General features: G+C 35.7%; 1 protein-coding gene across 1 annotated transcript in view; it reads left to right on the forward strand.

Annotated features, from left to right (window-relative positions):
- SEH1L (SEH1 like nucleoporin) overlaps positions 1–12,509 on the forward strand; it is a 61,541-nt gene extending 49,032 nt beyond the window's left edge. The window contains 6 exon segments of the mRNA XM_028524315.2: positions 3,218–3,316; positions 7,767–7,907; positions 9,057–9,129; positions 9,131–9,215; positions 10,604–10,754; positions 11,925–12,509. Coding sequence (XP_028380116.1) covers positions 3,218–3,316; positions 7,767–7,907; positions 9,057–9,129; positions 9,131–9,215; positions 10,604–10,754; positions 11,925–11,937 — 562 coding nt within the window. The 3' untranslated portion in view covers positions 11,938–12,509.
- The last annotated feature ends 3,095 nt before the right edge of the window (positions 12,510–15,604 follow it).

The following is a 15,604-nucleotide window of genomic DNA, read 5'->3' on the forward strand; positions in this document are numbered from 1 at the left end:
TGTTTTGGGATTCTTCCAAAATTTTAAATTTCTGATGGCACACTGATTTCTAGCACTGTTGTGGTGTTACTCTTTTCATCATTTCCATGGAACCTTAGGAGGGAGGAGGAGTTGTGGCTAATCAGTTTTGCTATATACAGAGTGCTAGGTGATTTTTCTTACTGGGTCATGATTGGAAGACATTCTCAATGTGAACATGTTATTTCACGATGTACAAATGAGGTAATCCTCAATTCAGTTGTTATTCCAGATATTTTATAATTTTATTTAAAAAATGCTTTAGTTTGAAAGATATTTTTAATAATTTTAGAATGTTACTGTAAATGTAGTTTTGCTTTTTGCTCAAATATGTAACATAGTTTTTAAAAAGTTATAGAACATTAAAAAAGATTTTGTGGGATACAGAAATTACTGTGGAATTTATATCTCTTGGAATGGTTAAGGTTTATTGTAGTATAAATAACTTGGAATTTTATTACTAGAGAACTTGGCAGTTTTCCTGGTATTTTTCTTATTTAGGTAACTTGATTCATTATCAGAAACTATAGTAATTAAGCTTTAGGAATAAAGAACTAAGCCTTTTTTTTTAATATATTTTATTGATTATGCTATTACAGTTGTCCCATTTCCCCCTTCACTCCCCCTCCACCCTGTACCCCCCCTCCCCCCCACGTTCCCCCCCTTTAGTCCATGTCCATGTGTCATACTTATGAGTTCTTTAGCTTCTACTTTTCCCGTACTATTCTTGCCCTCCCCCTAACTATTTTCAACCTACATTCTATGCTAGTTATTCTCTATACCTTTTCTCCCCCTCTCTCCTCCTCCCACCCCTACTGCTAGCCCCCCATGTGCCCTCCATTTCTGTGGTTCTGTTCCTATTCTAGTTGTTTACTTAGTTTCTTTTGGTTTTGCTTTAGGTGTGGTTGTTAATAATTGTGAGTTTGCTGTCCTTTTACTATACATGTCTTTTCTTTATCTTCTTTTCTTAGATAAGTCCCTTTAGCATTTCATAAAGTAAGGGCTTGGTGATGATGAACTCCTTTAATTTGACCTTACCTGAAAAGCACTTTATCTTCTCTTCCATTCTAAATGAGAGCTTTGCTGGATAGAGCAATCTGGGATGTAGGTCCTTGTCTTTCATGACTTGGAATACTTCTTTCCAGCCCCTTCTTGCCTGTAAGGTCTCTTTTGAAAAATCAGCTGACAGTCTGATGGGAACTCCTTTGTAGGTGACTGTCCCCTTATCTCTTGCTGCTTCTAGGATTCTCTCCTTTGTTTTTACCTTGGCTAAAGTAATTATGATGTGCCCTTGGTGTGTTTCTTTTTGGGTCCAACTTCTTTGGGGCTCTCTGCGCTCCTTGGATTTCTTGGAAGACTGTTCCCTTTGCCAGTTTGGGGAAGTTCTCCTTTATTATTTGTTCAAATAACTTTTCCACTTTTGGTCTTCCCCTTCTGGTACCCCTATAATTCGGATGTTGGAAACGTTTAAAGGTGTCCTCGATGGTCTTAAGCTTTTCTTCGATTTTTTGAATTCTTATTTCATCATGCTTTCCTGCTTGGTTGATTCTATCTTCCTTCTGGTCCACTGTGTTGTTTTGAGACTCAGATTCCTTCCTTTCACAATTGGCTCACCTCCGTGTATCTTCCTGCATCCCTTTTATGGTAATCTGCATTTTTCATGTAATTTGCATCTCCAAAATCAACCAGTTCCGTGAGCTTCCTGATCACCAGTGTTTTGAACTGTGCATCTGATAGATTGGCTATTTCTTGGTCACTCAAAAGGATGAGTCCTGGGGGACTGATCTGTTCTGCTAGAAACATGTCCTTCTGTCTTTTCCCTGTCTCTCCTATTATTGTATTTATTTATTTATTTATTTATTTATTTTCCTCCGGTCTGGTCGCTCTTGTTATGGTAGGGGGCGGAGCCTTAGGTGTTCACCGGGGCTGGGCGCCCCAGTCGCTAGATTGTGACCTTATATGTGGGGGCAGGGGCGGGAGCGGGGACAGGAGGGATCAATGGCGACCCTTCCGTTCTCCTGGAGCCAGACACTTCCCTGGGCTTCTGGGCCGTGAGCTCTGCCCTGGTCCACAATCGCTGCCCCACTGATTCTCCCAGCCGCTGCTTGCGTACTCAGGGATCAACGCTGCACCGCTGCGCTCCCGCGCCCCGGATTGCTGTCGCGCCGATTTTGTGCCAAATTTTCCCCCGACCTACGCACGCCTGCGACCTGCGCCAGCCCCACGCCCCGCTCGCATCGGCTCGTCCCCTACCAGTCTGGATGTACGGGTCTACTTCAACTTCTTGGCTGTCCTACTTCCATTTAGATAAATCCTCTGACAGTTCTGATATTATGACTGCAAATCATTGTTGTAAATTATTGTGGTTCTGTTCTTGGTTGTGCGAGGAGGTACGGTGCGTCCACCTATTCCTCCATTTTGCCGGAAGTCCTCGCCTTTGGTCTTAAAACCCTTCTCAAGAACTAAGCCTTTTTTTTAATTACCACATTCCGTTTTCAGGTTTATGAGTTGGCGTATCACAAGATCAAGGTTAAAGTTTAAATAAGGGTGTCATATTCATAGAGATATTACTTAGTCTGCATGAGGGAGGGAAAAGAAATCAATATCTAGGTAATTAGATATTTAATTAAATAAAAATAAATCACTTAGCCTAGAATTCAGTGGAGTTCATTCTCTCATTGCTTATCTTTTTGCCTTTTAAAATGAGTCTGGAGAAGAGAATGACATGTGGGGAGCATGCCTTGCTGAGGGGTTTCTTCTTTTTTTGTACAAAGTATTTAAAATCTTTTTGTCATGACTTTGGTACCATAGAGTTACTTTTTACTCCACAGTTAATGACCAGGTCTTTCAGGAAGAAAAATTTGAGGACCTTGTAGGGTTTTTTTTTTTTTTCTTCTGTTTTTAAAAACCTATTGAGTGCTTGAAACCTTTTAGGGAAGAAAACTACTTTTTCTCAGCTATAATAAAATGCAAAAATAATGCAAAAGGATGGTAGTCTTGATCTCCATGTTGAGCATTCTCTAGGACATACACTCCCAAGGTGCTGCTGTGTTGAGTATATGTCAGGGAATTTAATCATCGTCTTGCTGACTTGTAGGTTGTAGAGCTGCTTGATGCCAATTTAGAAGAAAATAAAATTTGTGAGTTAATATAATTAATTTAATTGTTATGTGAAATATTTTTTATGTTTTATTTCTAGCTCTCGTGCTCATTCCCCCATGATAGCTGTAGGAAGTGATGACAGTAGTCCAAATGCAATGGCCAAAGTTCAGATTTTCGAATATAATGAAAACACCAGGTCAGTACTGCTTTGTTTTAAGTATTGTTCCAAATTGCATTTAATTTTAAGAATGATGTTTCTTTATTCATTAACTGAATTATGCATTATTTATTACATATTTGCCAATTTCCTGTGATATGGCATGTTCTTTGATAGACTATGATAATATAAAATTGAATGATACAGAGGACAAGGCAATTGATTTCCCAGTACTATCTTGCAGGGAAAGCAAACAAAACAGTTAAAAATGGTGATGAATTTTATAAACCAGGAGAACAAGTTTACACTCAGGGAGAGGGTGCCAGGAAGGTTCATTCAAAAGCAGACCTATAGGATGAGTAGAAGTTAGCCAAAGAGGGGTAAACATTCCAGATGGACAAAACTGTGTGTGATATGGCCCGTGAACAAGAGAGCCAATATATTTTTTCCTGTGGTTGGAACATAGGCAAAGAAAAGTATGGTGAGAAATATGCAAGGCTTATATATACAAGACTTTGTGTTCAGTGTTTAGGATTTGTCTCGTAGGTAATATGAAACCTCTGAAAGATTATTTAGTTGGGGAATAACAGGATCAAATGATAGTTAAATTCTTCTATATGTGTGGAAAGTATTTTGGAAGAGAACATGAGTGGATTTAGGGCAAGATGCTATTATAATAGCCCATGTGGGAGATTATAGTGGCTTTGAAACAGTAGTGGCAGTGGGGACGGAGAGAAGTGAATAATTTAAAAAGTAGTATCAACAGGATGTAGTGGTTGATTGGATGTGGGAGGTGAAGAAAAGAAGAGAGCTATCAAGATGATTTCCAAGGATCTGGCTTAATAATTCAATGGATAGTGTGTAATTTCTTGAGATAAGGAATTTTGGAAATAGGTCAGATTTGGGTAGAGTGTAGGAATACGTGAAGAAAATTTTAATTTTGGTCATGCTGTGATGTATGTATTCAGAGTCTTCATAGGAGAAAAAAGCACCCGTTAGGTGATTGGCTGGGCTTCACATGTGCTAGATAAAATTCTTGTGTCTAGGAGTCAGATATTCCATGGAGCCAGAAGTAGAAGAGAAGCACTATTATAATTCCTATGTGTTCTGCAATTCAGAATGTTACTACTTGGGTTCTTAAGGGATTCTTACACCTGCCTTCTACCTTCCTAGATTCTTAATTTCTTTAGCGAGGCTTTGTCTGTAGTGGTACTGTCCAGTTGAACTTGCTGTGATGGTGGAAATGGTCCATATCCGCACATCTGATGTAGAAACTTGAAATTTGTCTACTACAGCTGAGAAACTGGATTTGTTCATTTATATCATTTTAATTTTAAATAGGCATATTTGGCGAGTGGCTGCTGTGTATTGGCCTGCACACTTCTAGAATGTAGAATGGAAACCTTCTTTTAGGACTCCTTTTAAGCTACCAAAGCTATGAACCACATAAATAGCACATTTTAAAGAGGTTTCATGAACAGCTAATGTGTTAAAGTAATTTCTTTCGACCATAGCTGAACAGAGTGAATGTAAGCCATAATTCATAAACCTTAAAAGGTGGACCATTTCTAAAACATAGAAATAGAAAGTACTTTATAAATAGGTTTTTTTTAAGTGGTGGAAAGTCTTTAAAACTTTTTTAAAGTTTTTATTTATTAATTTTTAGAGAGAGGGGGAAAGGAAGGAGAAAGAGAGGGAGGGAAACATCAGTGTGTGGTTGCCTCCCCATGCCCCCACAATGGGGATCTGGCCTGCAACCTAGGCATGTATCCTGACTGAGAATCGAATTAGTGACCCTTTTTGGAGGCCAGCACCTCAATCTACTGAGCCACACCAGCCAGGGCACTTATATAAATAAGTATTGAGTAAAGGGATATAGAACTTGGATTTAAAAAAAATTACTGATTGATTTTAGAGAGAGAGGGGGAAGGGGAAACATTGATTTGTGGTTCCACTTATTCATGCATTTATTGGTTAATTCTTTTATGTGCCCTGACTGGGAATTGATCCTGCAATCTTAGTATATGATGAGGATACTCTAACTGAGCTACTTGGCCAGGGTTAAGAACTTGGATTTAGTTCCAAAAGAAAATACAGGGCAGATAGAAAGTACCTAAATATTTAAAAGAATCCAGTGATAAAGATAATCCATGGTTGTATATAAGTCTCTATGGTAGGAGAATACATATAAGTAGGATCAGGGGCTGGATCTCCTATATTGTCTCATAACAAGGAGCCCTCACTGTGGAGAAGTTTTGGAGTTAATTAAGTGGCTCAGTTGCTCAGTGATGATGTCAAGGGCCTTAGTATTTTTCATTTTTTGTTTTTGCTGTCATCCTTAGTGTGTTAGTTTCAGCTCCTTAGGATTACAAAAGTGCCAGGTGACCCTTGCAAATGTAAAGAAGGGCATTTCCTTTCATGAATCTTTTTGTATTAGGAAGAGAAAAACTTTTTCTAGAAGCATCTTAGCAGTATTTTTCATCAGGTCCTGTTGGCCAGAATTGGGTCTTCACCTTCAAGGGAGTTAGTGTGTGCCTGGCATTTTCTGTGATGGTAAAGTGGTAACAATGTCTGTAGGTGGGGATGGGGAGGAATTGACTTAGGAAGTTTTTAGACCTTTTTGAGTTCAGCTATTTTTGGATTTTTTTTGGTCTGGTTCTTTGAAGTAAGAGTTTGAAGGTTTTATTAGGTTGAGCATGTTACACAAGCACATGTGAGAGTAGACTTATGTAGCATTCAGTTATTGATACCTAATTGATCTTTTTGTAGGAAGTGACACCATTCAGTACATAGGAAACATTTGTCAAGTTAACCAGTATTGGATATTTTTATTTCTGTTTGTGAATGAAAATATTAAGACAGGACCTGACCTTGACAATGATACAAGTACCCTACATTTATATATGTTACAGGGCACTTTTCATATGTATTATGAAATATGAATGCCAACAACCATCTTATAAGTAGGGTAGATATCTTTTACATTAGCATCATTTGTTAAATGTAGAAAGCGAGACCAATAAAGTAAAATGACTAGTCTAAGGTCAATAGAGGAATCAGGACTACTTAGTAAAAGCAAGGGTATAGATGAGATTGTTTAGGATAATATAGGGTGTGAAGAGATCAAGGAGAAACCTCGAGGTTCTTACTAGCTTGGAGGTATTTCAGAAAAATTGTGGGGATGAAAAGAAGGCCAAGTAGAGAGTGCCTGGGAATACCAGTACAGGGGTAGGCAAATGTAGGTTTACGGTTGTGGGTATGCAAAACACAGCTTATTCTTGTATTATTATGTATTATTGTATTATTTTCCATCGAACAACTGTACATCTGATTTTGCCCCAAACTGTATTTCAGAGGACGGTTGTAGAAAGTTGAGATAGGGATATATCTCTAACCCCTTTTTTTAACATATAGTTCTTCAGTTCTATACCTGATGGTCAATTGGAGACAGAAAGAGGTAATAGAAAAATTTGATCTGTTGTCTCCTTCATTGTTTTCTTACTCGCTATTTACAAATATAAAGTAGAATTGTAAGGATGAAGTAACTTTGGTATAGCTTTCTTTATCAGTGCTAAAACACTCAATTCCTGCTGTTAATTGGCTTTACCTTTTAAATTTATACTCAAATTCAATTACTCTTCTTTTTTTAAGATTTTATTTTCTTTTTTAGAGAAAGTGAGGGAGAAGTAGAGGGAGAGAAACATTAGTCAATTGCCTTTTGCATGCTCCAAACTCTGGGGGCCTGGCTTGCAACCCAGGCATGTGCCTTGACTGGGAATTGAACCTATGTCTTCTTAGGTCACAGGCTGGCACTCAGTCCACAGAGCTACAACAGCCAGGGCAGAAATTCAGTTACTCTTTTAAAAAAGTATGTTATAGCTTATAAATCAAGATATCATTCTTATTTAAGTTTTTGTTAAAATGTTTTAAGCTAAACTTCAAAAATCAACACAAGAAACCTGGGAGGGTTCTTATATACGTTTCCTAGGGTTGCAGTAAGAAACAAGTGCAAAATGGTGGCTTAAAACAAAGTTATGCTTACATTTCTGGAGGCCAGAAATCTGAAGTCAAGGTGTTAACTCAGGACTGTGCTCCTTCTAAAATCCTGTCTTGTCTCTTTAAGCTTCTAGTAGCTCCAGGAGTTCCTTGATGTGTGCAGATAACTCCAGTATCAGCCTCTTTCTTCACATGTCTGTCTGCTCTCTGTCTCTGTTTTTCTTCTTACGTCTTTTACAGTGCCATTCAACACTAAATCCAGGGAATGTTCTCATCCCAAAATCTTTTACTTATATCTGTAAGGGCACTTTTTCCAAATTAGGCTACATTCACAATTTCAGGGTTTAAAACTTGGACATACTACATACTGCAGAGGTAAACATTACTTTACTGTGAGCAATATAAAAAAATTGAGGTACATTGACGTGTGGATTTTTAAAATGTTTATTTCTGGAATTTTTAATGTAAATTAATTGTTTTTTTTTTTCACTAGGAAATATGCAAAAGCTGAAACCCTCATGACAGTTACTGATCCTGTCCATGACATTGCATTTGCTCCAAACTTGGGAAGGTCTTACCACATTCTAGCCATAGCAACCAAGATGTGAGAATTTTACATTAAAGCCTGGGTGAGGTGAGTTTTCAAAGTAATTACTAATTTGAAATACTATTATGTTAAGCGAAATAAGCCAGGTAGTGAAAGACAAATACCATATGATCTCACCTTTGACAGGAACCTAAACAACAAAACAAAGAAATAAGCAAAATATAACCAAAGACCACTGAAATAAAGAACAGACTGACAGAGTTCAGAGGGGAGAGGAGAGGGAATTTCAGGGGAAAAGGGGAAGGGTTTACAGGAACTAGGGTGGGTGGAAATGGGAGGGAGGAGGGTGGAGGATTGGGTGGGTGGGTTGGGATGGGAGTAAAAGATAGAAAATTGTACTGCAACCACAATTTAAATAAAATTAAAAGAAAGAAAGTGTTCTTAACTCTTGATTATTTTTGTGTGTGGGGAAGAGTGTAGAGGCTATTGAGATCTGAAGAATGGATTCCTTAATGAACATTTCATCCATAAATATATGGGGGATGAGGAACTGAGTAAAGAGATTTATATTTTCTTAATTTTAATTTTTTATTTTTAATTGTTATTGTTTTATTACAGTTGTCCCAATTTCCCCCCATTGTTCTCCCCTGTCCTGCCCTATCTTAATTATGTTTTATTCATGCTGGTACCAACAAAGAATTAGAACCTCTGAATATACTTGGTATTCTATAAATGATTGGGTGAATGAGAGGTGACAGACCAAAGAAAATTAAATTAGCACTGAGACATTGTTGTGAATAACCTTTTAGCTTTAATTTTGGAATTGTTTCATTTCTTTTTTCATTCCTTTTTCCTCCTTTCTTTTCTCCTTCTGTTGTTTTCTTTCTGCCACTTTTCTTTTAAAATGAAACATCTGTTTTATTCCTCTACTTTGGGGGAATAAAATCTTCTTCTGTTGTATCTTTCTTCTATGAAACAGGCACTCATTATCTTTTATGTGGTAGGATCACACCAGGTACTGGGGAGTCAATTGAACATAACACGGCCCATTGAGCTAATGGGAGTAGGGTATGGGTATGCACATTATTACTATAAAATAATATGGTATGTAGGTGAGACCCATATATTTTGTTTAGGTAGATATTCTGTGTGTGTGTGTGTGTGTGTGTGTGTGTGTGTGTATGCATGTGTTTAAACCTTTTCCAAAAATTCCTCAGGAACATTTTTTTGTTACAGGAAAGAACTTACATCTTCTGGTGGGCCATCAAAATTTGAAATCCATATAGTGGCTCAGTTTGATAATCATAATTTCTCAGGTATGGCGAGTGAGTTGGAATATAACAGGAACAGTGCTGGCATCTTCAGGCGATGATGGCTGTGTAAGATTATGGAAAGGTGAGTGTTCAATGAAGAATTATTGCTTTATGTTGCTGCTTTAAAATTTTCACTTAGAAATGTGTGCTCTAAACATTTAGAAAAAAATGATCTTTCCACAGTTACTTTTAAATTATGTCTTACATTAATTTGTTATTTTGAACCTTCATCAGTTTACCTAGTTCATTGCATCTAATGACTAATTAAATTATTTAAGTTTCCATGTGGAACCAAGCAATGTTAAAAACTAAAATAATTGTAATAGAATATGCAGTATATTCAAGTAACTATTTGCTCTATGTGTAACATGTAAACTCAGGATAGGACTAGAGTCACCTTTTTTATTAAACAATTGCTTTAATGAATCAACTATTAGTATGAGAAAAACCCAGCCTCTTCCTCAGTTCCCCTCTGCAAAAATTCAAGACTCCCAAATTCAAATCTCTGAAAAATCCAAGAATTTTGAGGCCACTGATTCTGAAGGTTTCTTATAAATGCCATGCTGAGAGAGACTTTGGTCTGTGTAGGCAACATTGTGGTTGTTGTAGTATGGATGTTTATCCACTGGGCAGAGGTGTTTATCCACTGGGTGTTTATCCACTGGGCAGAGGTGTCCTTTGTGGACCACTCTAGTTAGTGGTTTCCGATACCTTGTATCCAAAATTATAGCTTAGTTCATTTAACCTGAACAATGGACTGTTTTCCAAAGTACAGTTTGGGCTAAGTCAGTTTTAGGCTGTGGTAGAAGCAGCCCAGACTTCCCTTTCTTCAGTGTAAATTTGGTTTCATAGGCATTGCTGACCTTCTTGCTTCTGGGCTTTAGTGAGATCACCCAGCTTCATGCCGGTGGGGCTCCCTATCTTGGGTTTCCTGGGGCTCAGTGTCTCCCCTGGCCATGTTTGCATTTGAAGACTTAGGTGTTGGATAAGCCACTCAAACCCAAAGGTTTTGTTTCCTACATCCATCTCTGAGGACATCATGTACCCACATGACTTATATTTGCATAACGAAGAAAAACAAGTCCAATACCCTACATATACAAAGAATTCTCTTGATATTAAGTTAATGTATAATGTTGCAGCATAGAGAATTACCTCTAAGTAAGGGAACTGAGTGCTGAAAGCTTTATTTCTAAATTAGTAATCTTTTAAGACTTTAAAAAATAATTGTTAAAATTAAGACATGTTGAAACATATATGTAAATGTTTTATATATATTTATAAAATATATTTAAGGCATTTATAAAAATATCTTAAACATTTATTCTGAGAGAAATGGAGCCTGTAGGACACTTTAATTGTAATTTAATTGTTTCTTTGTTTAACTGTAATTTAAGGATGTGAACATAGATTTGTGCCCTTGAGCATAGGTATTAGTCTTGTTAATGTATTTGACCATTTTCCTTTCAGCTAACTATATGGACAATTGGAAGTGTACTGGTATTTTGAAAGGTAATGGGAGCCCTGTCAGTGGGAGTTCTCAGCAGGGAAACACAAATCCTTCCATAGGTTCAAATATCTCAAATCTTCAAAATTCATTAAATGGATCCTCTGCTGGCAGGTAGGCTGTTTATGGAAAAACTAAAAATTCTCTTCTTTTTCAATTATTCTGGTCACCATACTAAAGTGTGTTATTTAATTGACTTTAAGACTGAATAAAAAAACTACTCACAGAAAATATTGTTGACTTTGTATTTGGTTTACTTCGTTGTGATATTTAACAGGTAGGTTGTGAGGCATTAAAATTATATTCTGCCCTGGCTGGCGTAGCTCAGTGGATTGAGCGCGGGCTGGGAACCAAAGTGTCCCAGGTTCGATTCCCAGCCAGGCTACATGCCTGGGTTGCAGGCCAGAACCCCCAGCAACCGCACATTGATGTTTCTCTCTCTCTCTATCTCCCTCCCTTCCCTCTCTAAAATAAATAAATAAAATTAAAAAACAATTATATTCTGAAATTTAGATGAAGACAAACTATGGGATGGAAAAAGTGAGGAGTTTAGTCATAGATTATTAGTGTGTTAGTAGTACTGGCAGTGTAGCCTTTGACTTGGGTCAAACTGAAAGTTTAAATAAAATACATTAAGGCTTTGTAGAGAGAGTAAGTTAATATTTTTGTTTGTTTAAAACTTTAATGGAGATTGTAAGAAGTAGTAAATTCTGAGTACTTGATTTTATAGAATTTTTAATATTTTAATTCTTATTTATCTTGAGAATGTTTGATGTGATCTAAAGATTATACTGTTTTCCTATTCAAATTTAAACGTGTGAATTTGTATGGTCAAATTATTTTCATGTTCTTTGTGGAATTGAAGTTTGTGGAATTTTTGAAGTTTTAGGAAACTTCAAAGCACAGCCTTAAAAACTGTCCTGTGGTTATTCTGTTGTCTTCTTAAATAAAAGCAGAAAATTGTATTTAAATTTTCTCAACTATTTTATATAGTTGTATTTTTTAAAGAAGTCCTGCTATTTGATTTTGAGGTTTAAGTACTTGCAAGAAAATAGTTTCAGGTTACAATAGAAGTTATCGGATTATAAAGATGATTTCATGAGGCAAAGGATACTAGTGTAAATTAAAAGAAAAACAAAATCTGGGTTTTGATTGTTGCCTGTACTGCATATTTTCTGTTGTAAAGAACTTTGAAGTTTTGATCTGTATTCTTACTGTATTAATAACCATATGTGTTAGATCTGTGATGCATTCTCTCTTCATTTGTATTATGTCCTTTAACAGAAAACACAGCTGAGTACCAGCTAACTGGAGTAACTTTGCTGTTTGCTGCTTGTTGCATGCATACGGGAATGGAAAGTGAGCTCCTTTTTCCCTATCCCAGCACCATTTGACCTCTCCCAAGATACACCAGCGGCCTGCTTACTACTAAATGCAATCCAAAGGCTCTTAAAAATACAGTATATATCTTTCCTTTGTATTAGCCAGGTTATTGACACTATTTGAAACTTTTGAAATACTAATGGAGAGGCTTTTCGTTCAGACACTGTCACCAAAACTTTTTTGAAATGTTTCTGAAACTAACATGGGTTTTAAAATGAAAAGGATTATTACCATCCTTACAAGTATTTGGGAGGAGGGAAAATATTGCCTTATTTGGAGAATATAGGCCTATTTCCTTTGTTTTCTAAAACAGTAAGATAAAATGATGAAAGTGGATAATTTTAATTTGAAGATTGAATAGATATTTTTCATGAAGGTAGCTTTGAGTGTTAATTTGTTTACCTTTTGTAGAATTGGTGTGTACATGATATTATTCAGTACAACTCTGTCATTTCTTTATAATATTTAAAAAATATTAGTAAAGGGGAAAAAAGTACTGTATTTTTTGGACCGTAAGATACACCTAGGTTTTAGAGGAGGAAAATAGGAAAAAAAAATTTGAAGCAAAAAATGTGGTAAAATATTTAATAACATATTCAGCCACATTAACAACCATTATTTTTCCCAAATGGGGGTGGGGGGGTGCGTCCTATAGTCCAAAAAATACGATAATAGTAAAATGAAAAACTGCACAGTTTGTAGCCAAATTAAACATTTGGTATTGCTTCATTTAAAGTTTGGTAGTGAAATGAAAACATCTTTGTAAGTTTTTGATTCCTATTTGCTAAAGAAATTAACATTTTTAATATGTGCTTGTATACTTTTATGGTGTAATTCAATGGTTTAAAGTTCACGTCAAAATTTGGAAACGTATTAGAAGAGAAGCAGTTAAAATTTTGCTGAAATTGTGCATGCATATCTTCCACATTCTTTGTCCCAGAATTTTCTTAGTTGGCCGCTTCATATAGTTCATATCCTATAGAAATAAATGTGACTTTGATGACAAGGCTATAAATCTTTGTTGGCTAAATTAATGTACATAATTATTATTGATAATTTATAAAATGGCAGAATAACAACAATAGCACATATTCTTTGAACCCTTTTAATTATCAAAAGTTTGTGCTATATATACTAAGGTTTTTCAGAAAAACAACTAAGAATATTCAAAGATTGTAGTTCTTTGAAATCCAAAGTATATTTGAATTGGTTTTCAGTATCATGTTTGAATTTTAAAAAACTGTGTGCCTGCTGCTACTACAAATGAAGCATTGCTTAAAATAAAGAAAAAGCTTATTAGATTTGTAAATTTACAGGATAGCACCAAATGTTTCTGAGAGATTAGAAAATGTTTTAAATTGTAAAATTTGTCCTTTGTACATTCATGCTGGTAATTTTTTTTGACATTTTAAGTTTAACAGATCATAGTTTTTTCTTTAAAATTTCTGTACTTGCTTAGGCAAGCTTTGTTTGAGTAAGGATCTTAATTTTTGCTATTATGTTCTATTAGTTTTGGCATGAGTATACTAAAGCTTTTTTTTTAAGCATGTGTTTTATTCTGTTTGGTTCTCTTTGTATTTACCACTTCTCTCTCTCTCTCTGTTTTTCTTTTTCTGTGGTTTTGTTCTGTTTTGGTGTTTTCCTGTCTTCATTGTTGCAGGTATTTCTTTCCCCTTCTGGATTCCCCAAGAGCTGGATCGAGATGGTCCAGTTATACACACCTTCTTTCTCCTCCTCTTCCTCTTGTTGTAGAACACTCTTATGATGTTGACACTGCCAACCTCCAGTATCCTCACCCTTGTAGGCAATCTCTGTCTCAACCTCTTAATCTGTTACCTGAGGATGAAGGGATTTAAAACACTGACTTAACACTTAAAGGCCTTTTTCAAGTGTTTGTAGATGCTTTTATTCCTGGCTGCTTTTTGTTTTTCTTCATTTTTCTTTCAGAAAATTTTTCTAATTAGGATCTATCTTACATGTACCCATATTAAAATTGGAACACAGTGTTTAGAACCTAAACATGTTTGTGCTTCTGCATCACAGGGGCATTACTTTCATTGGTTGATAATCTTTGATATAAAGAAATGTGTACAAGTAATGTTTTAACTGTGATTCACCCAGTAGCTGACTTCATAGTGCTTGTTCTGTAGATTTTATTTTGAACTGTTACATGATGTTAAGTTTCTAATGGTTTTGCATACTGGTTAATGTGAAAGCATATCATAAAGTTCAGTCTGTCTTTGAGACATATTAAGAGATGTTTTTAATTTTACAGGGTAATCTTGAAACTGACCAGTTTGTAAAATAAATCACTCCTGTGTATAAAGCAGCCAAATATAATATAGACTGGTTGGCCTTTTTTTTTTTTTTTTTTAAACAAAGTAACTTGTTTTTACTGCTTGGAATTACTGTTTAAAGCTTTTGTAATTATTCTTTGAGTAGATTATTTAATAAAATATATTTTAAAAGATACGAATCTGTTGCCTTATAAAAATATAATGTATTCTAGCCCTGGCTGGCGTAGCTCAGTGGATTGAGCGCAGGCTGCAAACCAAAGTGTTGTAGGTTCGATTCCCAGCCAGGGTACATGCCTGGGTTGCAGGCTATAACCCTCAGCAACTGCACATTGATGTTTCTCTCTATCTCCCCCCCTTCCCACTCTAAAAATAAATAAATAAAATCTTTAAAATATATATATATAATGTATTCTATTTGATAGTTGGTAAAGCTTATGTCTCCTTAAAATATGTTGTTAAAAAACAGAATCCAAATAATCAAAAATTAGGGGGTGGTTATGACATTTATTTAGAAGGTAGAAAGGCACAAGCATGTAGAACTAACGACTTTCAATCTAATTAGACATTATTTTCTTTTTCTTTTATATTTTATTTTTATTTTTTATTTACTGGGGTGACATTGCTTAATAAAATTTTATGGGTGTCATGGGTTAGATTATTTTCTAAAATAATCTTTTTAAATTTCAAAACAATGTACTGTATTAATTATGATAAATGATATATATGGATCTAGTAATATTCCTTTTGGTTCAGTTTTCTCAGGAGTTTTCAAAGATTTAACTTCTCTAGGGCTAGAGAAAGATGTAATTTGTTCATTTCAAATGTGACTAGTTAATCACACATAGATGATACAATAGTTACAACCATGTATTATAATTTATAATTTAATTTAAAGACACCTTTCCTGTGAATAGTGTCATATCCCTAGAGCTTAACATGCAAAGGATAAATAGCTGATAAGATATATGAGGTCTGTCTGGGGAAAAGTCCAGTCATTGTTAATATAATGGGAACAGTTTGTACGACATCAGTGTAATCTGGCGGCCAATGAGACTGAGCTAGAATGCGCATGTGTGAACAATGACGACTTCACTGTTCTAGTCAGTGGGGGGGTGGATGCCATTGAGTGAGCATGTGTACTGTGTGGCTGTTGCATTCAAAATGAGCAAGTAGAGCAATGAATCGGCAGTAAATTTTGCATTAAGCTTGGACATTCCTCCACCAAAACTATTTGGGTGATTTAGAAGGCCACAGCTATGGGCAACTGGTGATTGGCAGCTTCAT

This window comes from Phyllostomus discolor, chromosome 9 (genome assembly GCF_004126475.2).
Source record: "Phyllostomus discolor isolate MPI-MPIP mPhyDis1 chromosome 9, mPhyDis1.pri.v3, whole genome shotgun sequence".
Taxonomy (NCBI): Eukaryota; Metazoa; Chordata; class Mammalia; order Chiroptera; family Phyllostomidae; genus Phyllostomus; species Phyllostomus discolor.